The sequence below is a fragment of the Arvicanthis niloticus genome, chromosome 3, assembly GCF_011762505.2.
Source record: "Arvicanthis niloticus isolate mArvNil1 chromosome 3, mArvNil1.pat.X, whole genome shotgun sequence".
NCBI lineage: Eukaryota > Metazoa > Chordata > Mammalia > Rodentia > Muridae > Arvicanthis > Arvicanthis niloticus.
In genome coordinates, this window is record NC_047660.1 from 122408812 (window position 1) to 122426777 (window position 17966).

At 37.0% G+C, this 17966-nt stretch overlaps 1 protein-coding gene across 5 annotated transcripts in view; it reads right to left on the minus strand.

Moving 5' to 3' along the window:
• The window catches only part of Nbeal1 (neurobeachin like 1), a 150752-nt gene that overhangs the window by 8283 nt on the left and 124503 nt on the right, over positions 1-17966 (minus strand). For all 5 annotated transcript variants that reach the window (XM_076931826.1, XM_076931828.1, XM_034498971.2 and 2 more), the window contains 8 exons: positions 15342-15431; positions 13641-13750; positions 12892-13064; positions 11406-11500; positions 3944-4060; positions 3418-3579; positions 2600-2748; positions 1103-1238 (listed from right to left, as the gene is read on the minus strand). In XM_076931826.1, coding sequence (XP_076787941.1) covers positions 1103-1238; positions 2600-2748; positions 3418-3579; positions 3944-4060; positions 11406-11500; positions 12892-13064; positions 13641-13750; positions 15342-15431 — 1032 coding nt within the window. The remainder of the gene's footprint in view (positions 1-1102; positions 1239-2599; positions 2749-3417; positions 3580-3943; positions 4061-11405; positions 11501-12891; positions 13065-13640; positions 13751-15341; positions 15432-17966) is intronic.

Consider the following 17966-nt stretch of genomic DNA (forward strand, 5'->3'; position numbering starts at 1 on the left):
GAAACACATTTAAAATGTTTAACTCTGTATTTTTAAAATTTACTTTATGAAGATTTGTGCTTTGCTTATCTATGTATGTGTACCACATGCCTAGTGTCTGTGAAAGTCAGAAGTGGTGGTGGTTCCCTAAGAGCTGGAGTTACAAATGGTTCTAAGGTGCTATGTCAGTGCTAGAAACTGAACCTGCTTCCAGCAGGAGCAGCAGTGCTCCAGCTGCTGTGGTCTCTGTCCAGCCTTCCTGTGGTTGGTTCAGAATGGATCTTGCTTCTATAGCCCTGGCTTGCCTAGAACTTACTATGTACACCAGTCTGGCCCCCAAACTTTCAAGCACTGGGTTGTAAATAGGCGCTACCATACCCAACTTAATTTCTTTTCTTCTCTGTCTCTCTCTGTCTCTCTGTCTGTCTGTCTCTCTCTCTCTCTCTCTAAAAATACCTGTGATACCTTATTACATTTCTCTGAAAAGCTAAGAATGTATCAAAAAAATACAATGACTAGGTTACTGGGTTAGAGCCATTAGGTTTTCTGAGGAACAAATGCTATATTTATAAAAGACTATTGAACAAGTAAATTTATCATTATAGTAAACTCACTGAGAATAAGCTTGTGGATATGAAATATTTGTAGTTCCAAAAAATATGCCTTTTTATAGTCCTGTTAAATCTGTTGGTATCTGTTAAATCAAATTAGTCTTAATAATGAAACCTACATTTTATTTTTTACAAGGTTTTTTTTTTTTTTTTTTTTTTTTCCCAGAGCTGAGGATCGAGCCCAGGGCCTTGCACTTGCTAGGCAAGTGCTCTACCACTGAGCTAAATCCCCAAATGGTTTTTACGCCACAAATCCACATAGTCCTCTGGAGTGTTGATTTGGAGTAAAATAATTTTCTTATTCACACAGTAATACAAAGACTAATCCACAAGCATGCTTTCAATTATATCATAATATAAATACTACGGACTAACAACTTTATACTTCAGCTTTTTCTGAAAAGTCAAATTTATGTTTCAGGTTATCCAAAATGGAGACTTCTGAATCAGCTAGAATGACGGACCAAAGGAGCCTGCAGCAATAAGGGGGAACACATGCTGCTAAGGTTTACCTCAGCTGGCTTGCCAACACCCACTACAATCAACTTGCCATCTTCTAAGCCAACAAGAATGTGGCTGTATTCTTTGGTTATGGAAACACAGTGGATAGGTAATCGCATGGCTAATGGAGTGACGCTGAGCTTCAAGCTAGAAGAGATAAAAACCATTCACAGTTACATGCACACAGGATGGATACACAGCAGTTTATACATGGAAGGTGACTTGATCATCTAGCTCTGCACTTCAACTTTACACATGTCAGATTTACAGGTATATGCGACCGTATCTCCAACTCATTCTCTCATAATTTCCTTAAGTTGATCTACATTTCAAATCTTATCAATTCTTCAACAAGACTCCTTTGACTATCCAGATCCTAGCAATCTTGAAGCTCTTCCTGTGCACACTACTTCTCTTTTTGTTGTCCCAGATAGGGTCTTGCTATGCAGGCTAGGCTGACTTTGAACTCACAATCAGCCTTCTGCATGTGGATCTTAGTGTACCACCTTGATAGGCAACTTCTAAAAAGTCTTAAACCCTTCAAGGTCAGTTATTATATTCAAACATCACAATACTGAGAATATAAGCTCGTTCATTAAATACTTTTATCTTGTTGATTGAAAGGTGAATAAAAAGGACCCGAAGCTCAAAAAGTGGGCATATGTGAATCTTTGTGGTTAGCAAAACAGGTCTATTTGCTTTGTCAGACATTCTATACAATAGATATAGTAAATATATATTATATAATATATGCTACTCTCTATATATGCTTCTCTCTCTGTGTGTATATAAAATGAATATATAAAAATATATATCCATCTATTGGTTTTCTAATCTGTGAATCTTCTTGTTAGAACTAGACTCTTAAGAGAAGGATTTGAGAGAATAAAAGGAAAAGTATCACTGGAGTAGGGACTGAGTCCCAAGGGCTGATACCACAGGCATATTCCAGCATGCACGGATCATGGCTGCCTTTTTGACTTACAGGTGTGTGTATGCCTGGTGCACACCGAGGTCAAAGGACAATGTCAATGTCAGGTGTTTGTCTTCATCTTCCTTTTTTTTTGTTTTGTTTTGTTTGTTTGTTTGTTTTTTCGAGACAGGGTTTCTCTGTGTAGTCTTGGCTGTCTTGGAACTCACTCTGTAGGCCAGGCTAGCCTCAAACTCAGAAATCCACCTGCCACTGCCTCCCGAGTGCTGGGATTAAAGGTGTGCGCCACCACCGCCCGGCTCATCTTCCATTTTTTTTTTTTTTTATAAGGTAAGGTCATCTCTGTTACGTGACCATTATCTTCCAGACAAGCTAGCCCACAAGCTTTAGGAACAGGGATTTACAGATGCTTACACTATGACTCTGCATCTGCATTTGGTTTTTATGCGTGTGCTGGGAATTTAAACCCATATCCTCATATTATACAGCAAGCACTTTTACCTACTGAACCATTTTCCCATCCATCCCCTACTCCTATCTCTTCTTCAGTAACAGTTTGACCACTTTAAATACTTACCTGTGGAGCTCTCTTATAGAGAGTAGACCTTGTAAGCTGCCAGTGATAATGTGTTCTCCAATTATGCACATGTCTGATATTTGTTCACTTAGAACTTGAGACCCCAGATACTTTCCATTTATAGAAAACACATGTAACAGGTTCTTATCCTATAAAGAATTAGGAAACATTAAGAATCGTGAATGAAAGCTGAGTTTTTATATTGTCAGTTAAAACTCTAACATAATTAATAAGATATTTGGAATAGAAACATGGCTATATTTAAAGAAAAAGTATGACAATATCAGATGGACTTAAAGTCATACTGTTACAAAACAAGTAAGAGCTAAATAAAAATGTTAAAATATTTTCCAGTCTAAAAATATTCCACATTTAGATGCTCTTGATACTTAAAGCTTTATTACTATAAGGAAATGAATATATAAAGTTCAAGTTTATTTCTATACTGTCTTACTCACAAAAGAACTTATAATTGCTATCACTGTTACTTAAAGTTCATGACATCCCTTATAATCAAAGCTTAGTGTTTTTGTTTGTGGGACTGGGGATTAAATCTAGGGCCTCAGGCTTGCAAGACAAGCAGTCTTCCAAGAGAGTTATATCCTTAGCTCTAAGAAATTACATTTGAAAACATGTATAACATAGGTCAACAGAAATCTCTGAAATAAAATATAAATGTGGCGACAAGAATGTGGCAAAAGTCTAATGGTGAGAAATGAGTAACTGGATCGTAGGAGAATACAAACCACGTTTGTATTGCCGGGAGGAAAAGAAACATTGGGAACTGTCAATACCTACTGCAGAGAGGGGCTGTATACCTTGAGGACGGACTTTTCTTCCAAGCTGGAATAGATGACAATGTGTCCTTCCCAGGATATGGCCAAACTGGGAATGGTCAGGAACAGGGAACTCTCACAAGGTGGTCGTAAGGTTCTCATGTACTGACCTTTCTGAACAGTATGTATAATCACAGTGCCATCCTACACACAGGAGAGACCAGAGATGAACACAGAGAACAACAAAACAGAGGGCAAAGTGTCTGATAAAGAAATGTGGGAAAGAAACTGAGGAGAAAACAGTCCCACCAGGGACATGTATGCATCAGGAAAGACCCTAATCTTGCAGCCTCAAGTAGTATTTATCTCAAAGTGGCATCTTCTCTAACTCATAAGGCAATAAGATCCCTAAACACAACTACAGCCCCTTTAAGTTCACTCTTTACGCAGGACTCCACTTTAACAATTCTTACTATAAAAAAAAATTCTCCTATCTCTGTACAAGAAACTTCAAACACAAACACTGTTATTCAATTTATAGAGTTATTTCTTAAAAACAGACTCTTACCCTTGACCCCGATACGGCCATGTCAAGCTCAGTGCTGATAGCCACGCTCAGTATCTCATCCGTGTGTCCATAGAGAATTTGAAAAGGTTTAGGTGCTAAGCCCACGGGAGTGCCTCCCTACAATTCAAAAGGAAAGTGAAGGTAAACGGTTTCTTGCTATTTATCCTTCCACTCCCAAGGCTCTTGAATTTTTTTGTTTGTTTTATATCAAAGTTTATCTTATATATTTTCTTTTAACAAAGTAATATGACAGGCAGTTATAACAACTGAGGTCATTAATACTCAGTCTTCTGTGGATTCTTGAATTATTTTGTCTTTTGAACTTCAAAATTAAACTGAATGGTATCAATCTTGACATCTTAGATTAATTGTTCCAAGTTATTTGCTCTTTTTAATCTACAAATTTATTCCTCCTTAAATTCAACTAAACATTTTATGTATCTGAATACTTTTTGGACTCTAGGACCTAGAGTTTGAACTTTAGGGACCTCACTTATATTTATTCTGATTTGCCTTTAATTTCTATAGCCACCACTCTTTTTCTTAATCGCATGTGTATGCATGCACAGGAGCTCACTCTATTGCTCCTAGCTTTACTCCCTTGAGACAGGGCTTCTCACTGAATCTGGAGCTGTTTTTCACTTAGCTTGACAGGGCACTGAAATCCTCTTGCTAGAAATATAAGCACCCACCATCACTAATGGTGCTTTAACCACTTGTTAGGTAGAACCTCTGCTACTAAGCTAGCTACTCAGCCTTTAAAACAATAATTTTTGCAACAAAAGCGCTACCAAGTTATTCAGGTTGGCTTAAAACTATCACTCTGTATCCAGGGAAGCCTTGAATTTGTGATGCTTCTGCCTCAGCTTCTACACAGGATGAAACTGCAGGCTAATAAGAAAAATTTGTTGAAGAAAATTTCTGTAGAATGCCTTTGTTTTTAAACCTATTTGTGTACATTTACATTACATTTGAAGAAATGTCAGTTGTGTGTCATACTGTTTTATTCATAGCTATTCTAGACAAGTCTGTCTAGACCTTTTAATATTAAAAGCATTCCCTATGAACTCAACTTCCTGTGACACATGTGATTTCCCCTATACACTTCACCTTACTTAACGTTTACAAATCAGGTCATTTCTTCAAGCAATTCAAGTAACAGAAATGCTTTACAATTCAAGTAAAAGAAGAAACATTTCTTAAATTCATTTAATAAAGGTTGAATAGCCAAATAATAAATGCAGTAATGACAAAACAAAAACTGACCTTTTATTTAAAAAAAAAATAAACAGAAAAAGTGAGCCCTTAGTTTAAAAAAAATAAAGGAAAAAATTATACTATTAGCAAATAAAATATAGTAGCAAAATGTAGTAATAATAAAAATAAATAATGCTATTTATTATATGAATTTAAGGCAGTTCAAAACTAAGAAATTTCTTAATTAACTGCATTTAGAAAAAGAAAAGGAAACACTAAAAGTAACTGTAGAAAACCAATTACAGACGACATTACCGACAGGATGAGAAACTGTTTATCATAAACTGTAGATCAGTAATAGCACTGTACACATGTATAATACACTCATTTCAACAATTGTGCTGTGGTAGTAAGAACAACTGTTAGGGCTGTCAGGATGGACCAGTGGGTAAAGGTGCTTGCCACCAAGGCTGATTCTCTAAGTTTGGTTCTAGAATCACCCATGGTGGAAGAAGAGGACTGACCCCCCAAAAGTTATCTTTTGACTTCTCCATATGCACCATGGCATGTGTGAATCACCCACACACAAGTAAATAAATAATCGTAATAAAAAATTAAAAAGAAAATCATTGCTCTTGGAAGACACACATGGAAGTGCTCAGTGAAACAGGAAGTACTTCCAACATTTAAATAGGTGAGAAACATAAAGATGCTGAAAGAAGACAGATAGTGAGGATGTTAAGACAAAGGAATAAATGTATTATTTTTCTAACTTCTTTATTATAAGTTTGAAATTTCATTAAAATTAACTTACTTAAGGTAGGATAAAAATAACTAAAACCAAAATATAATACTGACAAAAACTGACAGCAAACACTACAACAAAAAACAAAATTGTAAAGTCATTTTCAACCAAAATTAGACATAAGACAGGATTCTCGGTATCGTTTTTTTTTTAAAAGATTTTATGTATGCATTTTATGTATATGGGTACACTGTACCTCTCTTCAGACACACCAGAAGAGGGTATCAGATCCCTTAGAAATGAAGTTAGAGATGATTGTGAATCACCATGTTGTTGCTAGGAATTGAACTCAGGACCTGGGGCAGAGCAGTCAGTGCTCTTAACCGCTGAGCAATCTCTCCAGCCCAGTATCATTGTTCTTATCCCACTGCACGAGCTATTAATTCTATTACAATAGGATAAGCTGTGGGGAGCTGATAGAAGGCGGCTATCATCCTTGCAGCCATCTTGGGCCATATACCCTGACAAGAGACTTGTTTTCAACAGCCTACAACAGCTGAGCACACTCGGATAACATTTTGTTTTATATACCCAGGATTTTCCCTTGGGTGCCTGTGACTTAAAGGTGTGACTTAGAGACAAGACTTAAAGGCATGACTTTAAGAAGTGAGACTTACAAAAGGCGAGAGGCAGACGGGAGAGGAGACTGGAAACTTGGAACTTGGAGGCACTAGGGACTAGGAACTCAAGACTTGGGACTTGGACTAGGAATGAGGGACTCAGAAAGAGAAGAAGAGAGACTTGAGAATAAACAGGACTGAATCACATTCTGTCTGGTCTCCATTCTTTTTTTGTTTGTTTTTTTCGAGACAGGGTTTCTCTGTGTAGCCCTGGCTGTCCTGGAACTCACTCTGTAGACCAGGCTGGCCTCGAACTCAGAAATCCACCTGCCTCTGCCTCCCAAGTGCTGGGATTAAAGGCGTGCGCCACCACCGCCCGGCACTGGTCTCCATTCTTCACGCCCGCCCTCACTCTCTCTCTTGCTGAACCCTGACCAGAGCAGCAGTATGAGCTCTGACAATTTGGCCCCCAAGCTTTTGGCAGTGCGGGTTCCAACATTTGGCAGAGAGGTCCCCGACAATAAGCAAATAAAATGATACATTGGAAAATAGGGAATGTCACCATTATTCTATATCACATGATGGTATAGCTACCTTAGGGTCAGAAAACCCAAGAATGTCAGTAACTATGAGTTTAAAAATGTTGTAAAGTTAGTAAAAATAAATAACCATACATCAATCCATCACATCACTATACAACTTTCCTTCACATTAGTAAAAATCAGTGAGAAATGAAGTATAGCATAGTATAGAACACAAATGAAAATAAAGTGACCAAGGGGTTTTCTAAAGACATTAAAAGGGTATGAGACAAATAATGAAAAGATGTTTTTATTTCTGCATGGAAATATTTTTTTTCTTTATGTTTCTTTTTCTTTTCTTCCTGTTTTTTTTTTTTTTTTTTTTTTGAGACAAGGTTTGTTATGTGTCTTTTTTTTTAATTGAGACAGAATCTTGCTATGTAAATCAGACCAGTCATTAAGTTACCATAAAGCTCAGGCCTTTTAAATTTAATTAACTATTTAATTCCATCAAAATTGGTTGTCATTTTGCAAGTATAAATAGTCCCCAAATTATAGTAGCTTACTAGAATGTACTTTTTAATCACAATACATATCAGAGAAATTAGCTTTGTAATTGAAGCTCTGTCCTTGGCAATATCAGTATAAACATCCAGGGATTTGAGTTAGGAGGAGGTACATATTGGGAGATGAAGAGGAAGAAGAGGAAGAAGAGGATAAAAGAGAAAGAGGAGGAGGGGAAACAGGAGGAGTGGTAAGAGTAGGGTAGGTGACTGAGGCAGCAGAGTCTTTCTGGTCATTTTTGAGTAGGTGGGTCATATTTACAATCTATAAAATATGAACAGAACACAGTTCTGGAGCCTCTTTCTTTCTTTGTTCTCTTTCTCTCTTTCTCTCTCTCTCTCTCTCTCTCTCTCTCTCTCTCTCTCTCTCTCTCCCTCCCTCCCTCCCTCCCTCCCTCCCTCCTTCCCTCCCAACTTTGGTGGTTTATCAAGGATAAACAACATCTGTTTTTGGAAGGGGTTTTCATTCTAGTGGCATGTTATTAAAAAATCCCAATCCAGTAAATTGGCCTTACCACTACCCAGAATTAGCTTTGAAGATTGTTTCAGTATTCCCCTCCACAATGAGGGCATATATGTAATATCATAGGGAGATGGGATTTGTACAGAAGTGAGTATAGCTCTATCCGGCTTGCAGGTGAGTTAAGGAAACAATAAGAAAGAAACAGAAGAAAAGGGCTGGAGAGATGGCTCAGAAATTAGAAGCATTTGTTTTTGTAGAGGGCCCAGCATTCACATAATGGCTCACAACTGTCTGTAACTCCATCTCCAGAGAATATGACACCCTCTTTTGACCTCTGTGGGTATGAGGCATGCAAGCGGTGCACCTACATACATGAAAACAAAACAGCCACTCACATTAATATAAAACAAAGAAACCTAAAATAAGGAGAGAACAAAAGAAAGAATAAAGAAAAGTACAGAAAGGAGACAGCTGGTGTAACACTGGGCCTTAGTTTAGGCAGAAGGTTCAGAAGACTGTAGGATTTTGTTCACGAACACTGAAGATAAGGACAGCGACAGAGTAGAAACCCAAAGCTGTACATCAAGTTGTAACTCAAGGTTGAGTAAATGGGCAATCCATATGGATAACACCTAACTCCTTAAAAGGCCTCCACAGATGAAGTATTGTTTCCTGTTTTGGATGAGTGAGCTGAAATCCACTCTCTTCCCAGAAAGTGAGTTAGTGAACACAAGTGAATGTGCTGCTGGGCTACTCCAGGCCATTGTGATTCAATTTATTAATGAAATATGCAGAATCAAATTTTAGTATACTGAAGGCAAAGAAGTGGTAGTATTACTTAGTCCTTGGAGTTATACAATTTCTATGTCTCCAGAGGATTCTGCATATTTTATGTGACAAGAGACTTTCTGACACATAGACTAAACAAAGTTTAGTCTTTACAACAGCTGATTCATCTATAAAATCTTATAAATAATATTTATACCTGCCTAAAAAGGTTTTTTAATTATCATAAAATATATAATGCTACAGATGAAGTGGTAGAAAATAATTACAGTGTGAAAGTCCTGCAATGCCAGAGTTATTTCTCTAGGTTAAAGGGAACATAAGGCAAGGGTAGAGATTGAAGGAAGCCATCAGGGAATCAACATTTAAAGAAGTGGTGTGCATTTTGTACATGTGCAAATAACCAGAGTGGATCTGTGAGACCTAGACTTCATCCTGTTTAATATCTGACAAATATTAAGTCTCTGGGATTGGTTGTTTGTTGTTTTTTCTATTGGAGTTGGGAGAATTGCTACCATTTACAATGTTATCAGAAATCCAAAGAATGTAAACATGGTAAAACTTAGGACATATCCAGTACTAATGAACGAATTAAAATATTTATATACTGGAGATATAATACATTGAGTGTTGCTCAAGGACAATGTGCCCAATGTGCCACAATGTTTCCCCAAAGGCACACTGTGCTTGCAAAGGTGGTGTGTTCCCCCCCTTTCTATTTTTCTACATCAGTTATTTGAATAAACATCACATCACTTTTTAAAAGTGAAAAAAAAAGGAAAAAAAGAGTCAGTCCTTATGAGAGTTATTGGAGAACCTACAACCACTAATTAACTAAACCAGAATCATCCCTAACAATAATTTATAAACATTTGTCCTTATACCCACAGACGAGTGTAGTTTTCACCCCTCGCCAAGGAAATTTCTCTTTGTGACAGATGGAGACCTCTGCAAAAGAATTACAACTAATTAAAATACAGAGTTATAGAGCTCAGCCTCAATAAAACATCTACAGAACAACTCCCGTCTCCAAGGCTCAGTGCAAGGATCACTGCAAAAGATGGGGCAGAAAGAGTAAGAGCCATAGGATCAGCCAGTCCGCTGTGAGACTGTGTTTCCCAGTAACCTTAGAAGCTACACCCATACAGTCTCACAGCACAACTGCCCAGACCTGATCTGAACAAGGATGACAACGATAAATGTGCCAAATGGATGGGACCCTACACAAACAACAACAAACAGGCAACTGAGTAAAGTTGAGAGAAGTGGTACTTCCCAGGATCGAGTACCAACAGTAAATTCTTAACTCCTGCATATATGTAACATGATTTGGACTTAACAGGTTATATTTCGGAATATGTAAGTATATAAAATATATAGACATGCAATAATTACTAATGAAAAAAGAGGCCATGCAATTTGAAGGAGATAGGGGAGGAGTATATATGAAGGTTTGAAAGAAGAAAAGGGAAGAAGAGAAATGGTGTAATTAAATTATAATCTCAAAAATAAAAATACAAAAATCCTCAGGCCTTGAGCTTTTGGTGATCACTCACCATGCCCAGTTAAGAACAATTTTCAGTAAGACTACTACAGAATTCAAGAGAACTGGTTTTGTGTGTAACAGTGTGTAGCATATGTGTGTAGTGAGGAGTGCACTTGCCTATGCACACATGTGTGAAAACTAGGAGCTGATGTCAGGATATCTTCAATAGTTTCTTGTCCTTAATTTTTAAGACAGTGTCTCACTGAGCCTGAAGCTTGTCACTGCCACTGGGCGAGCCGCCTCCCATGCTGCTGGGATGCTCCTGTATCTGTTCCTTGCCCTACTGCCTACTGCTAGAGTCACAGCACACTGATATGCCTGCTTTTACATGAATGAATCTGAACCTAGAGCCTCATGCTTGCACAGCAAGAACCTTATCCACTGCTAAAAGTTCAGATTAAGAAAAAAATAAACATTCATGTAAGAGAATCTGTGGAAAAACTTGCAGTAAAAGGAGCATGAAAGAGAACTCTGCCTAAACAAACATTATGGTAGTAAAGCGAAACACTTTGACATCATATAAAAGAGTAGGAGCATAAGAAAACAATGCAGTTCAATGGGCACACAATTCTCGGTTCCTACTGAACCACAGATGAAGCTGTATAAAAACATCTAAGTTATCAATGCTGTAGCATACATAACAAGAAGCAGAGGAGATACCAGGGTGGGTGACAGCCTGTTAGCAAGGTAGAAAACTTAGAAACTATTTTTTAAAGCCCCTCTCTAAAGCATGATAAGCACACAGGACAGGAGGAAGGTTATTATGTATGTCTTTTCTACAGTCCCAGCACACAGGACAGGAGGAAGGCTATGACACTACCACAGTATTGTTCTAGAGAAGCTGCAAGGAGGAATTTGGAACTACTAGAGATAAAGCCGTGAGTCTGGCAGCAAACCTGGAAAGGAGAGTGCTCAAGATAGGGCAGAACTCAGGAGACACAACACAAAAAGATCAAAATGTCATTTATTGCCAGAGAAAAACTTATTACCCAGTCCAAATCATAAAATGTGTGGTTATTACCTGTTGTGTTATTTGCCATATCATGCATGTAGTGTCCCTGGAACCAGAAATCAAATGTATTCCACAGTAATCTGTAGCTAAGCAAGTCACAATATCTGTTTGAAGAAAAAAATAAAATAAAATGGATATGTTCTGACAGAACAGAATTTTAAGGGCAATTTCAGTTATGTTCAAATTATTACTAAGGTAGGGCTGACAGGATGGTTCAGTGAGGTGCTGCCAAGACTGATGATCTACACTTAATCCCTTTGGACATACATGGCAGCAGAGACCTGATTCCTACAAGTAGTCCTCTAACATCCAGGTGAACACGTGTGTGGCCCCCTCCAATGAATAATTAAATTATTATTATTTTTTAAAATTTCTATCATCCTTTATTTTGTATTTATTTCTGAATCTAATCTGCCAAATAATCATTTTAACCAATAAATTTCCTCCTTTATTTAGCTTAATTGTTCAGAGTTTTTATATTGTCATACACATTGCTATTTCATTCCTTTTTATTGCACAGTGATATCCATAGTATTGTTATAGCATGTTCTCTCTGTCTGTTCAGAGAGTAACAGGACCTTGTAGGGCCAGACATCTGGAGAGCTGCCATTGAGACCATTCATTCTGGGGTGATCTGTGATGTGCTGACTGAGTTTTGGTAGTATTATGCACACTCAGTGAACTAAAGATGGCTTGTAGGTAATTTTGCTGTTTCTACTTTCTCATCATATTCACATTCTCCTCCAACTGAAAATTACTATTTTATGAAATGTATCCTTAAGAAAAACAGTACAGGAGCTAGACAGATGGCTCAGCAGTTACGATTATATGAGCGTCTCTTCCAGAGAACCTATGTTTGATTCCAAGCACCTACATGGAAGCTCACAACTATCTGTAAATCCAGTCCCAGGGTATCTGATGATATCTTCTAGCCTCAGCAGGCACTACATACATGGGGTGCACAGAAAAACATGCAGGTAAAACACTCAAACACATAAAATAAATGAATACATAAGAAAGACAGTACATATTATGTTGCAAATTCATAACATAAAAAACAACTTTCCAGAATGGCCCCGAAACAGCTGCACTAAATAATACCCTGGAAATCACAAGTACAGAATCAGCAGCAGACTCAGTTACCCTCATCTAACAGGCTTATTGAAAATAAAACATTTTTATTCTTATACTGAGACCTGAAATGCTAAGGTGTACCAAGTTAATGTATATTCATTTTTTTCTCTCATACTTTACTGTTAATAAATGTCTTATCTATTAATGACAAATTTTATTATGTAGGTACAACATTGTCATATCTACAAATCTAATTTAAAAATAAAACTTGGTTTAATATCTTTTAATGTAATATGAAAGTATATTTAATTTACATGGTACTTAATGTACCCCCAATACAATAAATATTCCTATCAGGAACATCTGCCACTTTTATACAATTAAACAGAAGAACAAGTTTTGAAGAAAAGTTAATTCTTACCTATATGTCGGATATTATGTGAGACAATTTTGCCTTTGGTGAGTGACATTACTTGGATACTATTATCCCAGTGCCCAGCACTGAAGAGCAACTTTGCATCATGTGACACTACAAACAGTTTGGAAGTGATTTCCAGTCCTGGGGCAAAAGGACCACTCACGGTACGCTGAGCTCTGTAAACACAATTGAATTTTAGACTGCCTTAAGAGATCAAAGATTATTATCAACTACAAAATATCTCTCAGACAGGGATGATGATCCTAGCACTCAGAAGGCAGGCAGATCACTGTTAGTTTGAGGTCAGTCTGGTCTCCAGCATGAGTTCTAGGCCAGAGAGGGTTACACAATGAGATCCTATCTGAGAACAACAACAAAAAAACCCAAATAAAGAACACTTGTAAGCAGTAAAGAATAATATGACAATTTACCATTCCCAAAGTACTATTTTATTCCATATTTGTTGTAATAAATTCAGTAATGTCTGAATATCAAATATCATCAAGATATGACTTAAACGGAGGAGAGGGAAAATGGGAAAAAGAGAATCACTGGGCAGTGGTGGCGTACGCCTTTAATCCCAGCACTCAAGAAGCAGAAAGGCAGATGGATCTCTTGAGTTCCAGGCCAGCCAGGTCTACATAGTTGAGTTCCAGTACAGCCAGAGATACACAGAGAAACTCTGTCTTGAAAAAACAAAACAGAAACACAAAAAACATCCCCTGTTCTGCACTAAATGTTTAACTACTTACTTTGGGTTGGTCACAGTTTGATCCTTAATGAATGTGAAGTAGTTAGAAATATTTCGGTCATATGGTAGCCATCCATGGGTCCCAATAACATAATTCATGCTTACTGTTATCTGTAAAAAAATATATGAACACTCAAATAAAAGATTAAAGAATGTGGCTAAGAGTAACCAGATGCTCACAGATTTTGACATCTACCATTTGAGAGATCTGTAAAACACATAAAACCAAATCTTAAGTCATTCAAGTAGAAAGCCTGTTTACAGCTTATTGTAAGAAGAGTTGTCTTCTTTAGCAAATTATTTTTCCTTTTAATTTCTCAGGTTCTTTGTGTTAATAAGGTTAACTTTTGCCATAAAAAATATCAAATAAACATTACTTAGAGCAAATCAGTAGAGATTATGAACTGTTACAATGTCCCTGAAGTGACAGTCTTAGAATATATCTGATTTTAAAAGTGAAAAGCTTTTTACTCCCTCAATTATAGGACAACAGGTTACTCATCCTCAGATTTAGGAAACGTAAAACAATATAGATTTTTCAAGTGGAAAACTAGAGTGTCTTGCCAGTGAACACTACTATCAGTATTACTGCAGTCTGTTTGTTGTGCTGTGGCACATCTTTACCATGCTGGAGTTACAGAGTTAGAGCAGGACAAACCTAGGGTTAGCTCTTGTGCCAAGGGCTCAGATCCCTACTTGCTAGCTCTGTGATTTGGGATATGATACGTCTCAGATTTAATCTCTTATCTGCATAAGAAAAATAGTAGTTTCTACTTCACAGGGATATTGGGTAGGTAAATATAAATTCACATAAAACTCATTCATACTCACTAAAATGCCCTAGGATTTATACTCTTAATAAAATCTGTATTAGTTTTGATTATCATTATTATAGTATGGTGATTTTTTTCAGCTATTTTAATGTGTCCATTTCACACATGGTAGGCTGGAGTTCTACCACGGAGCTATCCCTCTATCCTTGATTATTTTAAACATGTCCTTTTAGGGGCTGGAAAGGTAACTCAGTAGTTAAGAGTATTGGCTGCTTTTCCAGAGAATTTAGATTTGGATACTGGCACCCCCATGGTGACTCAGAATCATCTATAATTCCAGTTACAGAAGATCTGGTACCCTTTTCTGATCTTTGCAGGAACCAGGCATGAGTGTGGTACACATCAAACAAGAAAAACATCCACACACAAAATATATGTTTAAAAATCCTTTTTAAATGTTTATTATTGGGGCTGGAAAGATCACTCAGTGGTTAAGAGCACTGGCTGCTCTTCCAGAGGGCCTGGATTCAATTCTCAGCACCCCATGGCAGCTCACAACTGTCTAACTCCAGTTCCAGAGGCTCTGACACCCTCACACAGTCATACATGCAGACAAAAAAAACAATGCATATGAAATTAAAAATATTTTTAAAAAAAGTTTATTATGGGGTCAATGAGATAGCTTGGAGGGATAAGGGAAGTGTCACCAATGCAGAGGACCCAAGCTCAACTCCTACCACATGGTGGAAGAGGAGAATCAACTCACTGTTGTCCTCTGACCTCCAGATGCAGGCTGGCATGTGCATACCCTCATTCATATACAAATAAAGAATTTTAAAAATGTAATTGAAGTATTTTTACACTTATTTCTTTTTGGTAAACTAATAAATAGAGACATAGCAGCATGAAACAGGCATACATTCACTTACCAGTAACTCAGGGCTGCCTTGAGATATAAAGGAACGAGACTGGTTTTTGGGGATGATAGCCTTTAATAGTGGAATACCATCACTAATTCCCTGTTTAAAAAAAAAAGATGTTTAATGGCTGGTTAGGTTCATATTTATTACATACAAATTAGTGAAATTTTCTTCTTCTTCTTTTTTTTTTTTTTTTTTAAAAAACAAGGATGACCCCTATGATACTTTACTTTACTCTACCTGATCATGTAATAATTGACTACAAAATGTGGGGAAAAAATTACACACCATGTTTGAACAGCTAGCACACTTGAGTCATCTAAAATTTATTACCATCTTTTCCAAAACTCTGTTGCTGAGCAGATGTAAATGCCAAGGACCAGAAATCATTTAAAATATAAAAAGATTTAGAATTTTTCTTTGTTTTTTCCTATACTGACACAAACATAATACACATATACATGCTTAGAAAAAGTGAGACAAGTTGTTTATAATTTACAGAAAAACTCTTGGGCTTTACATTTAAAATAATTGAGCTATTTTGTTAAACGAGGTACTTTCTGCAAGTCCTAGGTTATGAAAGTCATAATTATGACACAAAATAAAGATTATTATAAGGAAACAATTACTACCATCTTACCACAATATAAGATAACAATAAATCTGAACATATTTCTATGATGTATCTATAGTTTAAAAATGATAGCTAACATTTATTGTGGATAACATTACTGGATATATGCCATGTACCAAGTATTACTAAGAGGTCATAAAGAACAAAATAATAAGTTATGAAGCTCAACATAATTTATGAATCATAAAATTGCTTTTCTCTTCAAATTGTGAATTGAGAGTCATTTGTAATTCCAGGCAGGGAAGCAAGAAAATGAAATGTTGATCTTGACCTCTCTCTCAGCTCCTCCAGATCCAATCCCCAAGTTTCATCTGAGCTCTGCAGCAGACCTGCAGCAACCGCCCTCTAGCCTCTTACCCAATCTCCAGCTGCTCACACACATCTTCCCTTCCTAAGTCCTCTCCTCCTCCTCATGCTGTCCCAGCCTCTCACCCCAGCAGGCACTCCCTGGGGCCTAGCAGGTTACACTGAGCAGAGAAGCAAGCAGGCTAACTGTAGATCCTCACCTCTCCCTCCACTCCTCCAAGTCCAATCCTAAGTCTCATCCCCAGATCTGTAGCAGACTATCTGTGGCAGCCTCTCATCACTCTCTGCCCCCACTCCCAGATCACTAAGCAGATCTTGGTGGAATCCTGCTGTCAGCTCCTCTGTAGTCTATGCCCATCCTTTTGTCAGCTCCCAACACCTAGAAACACATTTTACCTGGACTCTCCAGTGGCCACACCTATGAGGATCCTAGAAGAGTTTCTACCAGGCAATACACAACCACCACATCCTCTTAAAAAACCAGAGAGAGAAACAGAAACCAAAGAACAAAATACTCCAAAACAAAAACAAGATGAGATAAGAGCACCTAGAATTACAGTCTTCCAAAACTCAGATGCCCAAACACCAGTAGAAAAACCACAATGAATAACAGCCAGGACAATGTCACTACTAGAGCCCAGCAACATTCTCACAGCAAGTCTGAGTACTGAAACATGGTTGAAGCACAAGAAAACAAACAAACAAACAAACAATAAACAAACTTAAAATAGCCCTTACGTGAATGACAGAGGTCCTTAAAGAGGAAATAAATATATCCCTCAAATAAACCTATAAAAATATAAACAAACACTGGAAGGAACTAAATAAATCAATTTAAGACACAAAAGTGAAAATCAAACTAATAAAGAAAACTCAAACTGAGGGAAATCTAGAAATGAAAAATGTAGGTACTCAAAAGGAACCTCAAATAGGAACCTCAGAGGTAAGCCTCACCAACAGAATATGAGAAATGGAAGAGAGAATCTCAGAAGTTAAAAACACCAAAAAGAAATATTTTAATCAAAGAAAATGTTAGATATATATATAAAAAAAAATCCTGACACAAAATACCCAGGAAACCTGAGATACTATGAAAAGACCAAATCTAAGAATTAACAGGATTAAAGGATGGAGATGAAACCCAGGTAAAAGGAACAGAAAATATTTTCAACAAAATCATAGAAGAAAATTTTCCGAACCTAAAGAATGCGATGTGTATCAAGATACAAGAAGCATCCAGAACTCTAAACAGACTAGACTTGAAGGTCCTCTCAGTAAAAACAAGCAAAACTCTAAACATATAGAACAAAGAAGGAATATTAAAAAGCTTCAAGAAAAACAAAACAAAACAAAAAAAAAAAAAAACAAAAAAAAAAAAAAAACAGACCAAGTCACACATAAAGGCAAACCTATTAAGAATCCCACCTGACTTCTCAACAGAGACTAAAAGCCAGAAGAGTCTGGACCAATGTTCTACAGAAACCACAGATGCCAGCCCACACACTAAACCCAGCAAAACTTTCAATCACAACATATGGTGAAAACAAGACATTCTCTGATAAAACCAAGTTTAAACAATATCTATCTACAAACCCAGACCTACAGAAGACACCAGAGGGAAAACTCCAACCTGAAGAGGTTAACTACATAGAAGAAAACACAGGGTATAAATAATCCCTGTTTGTTTATAACAC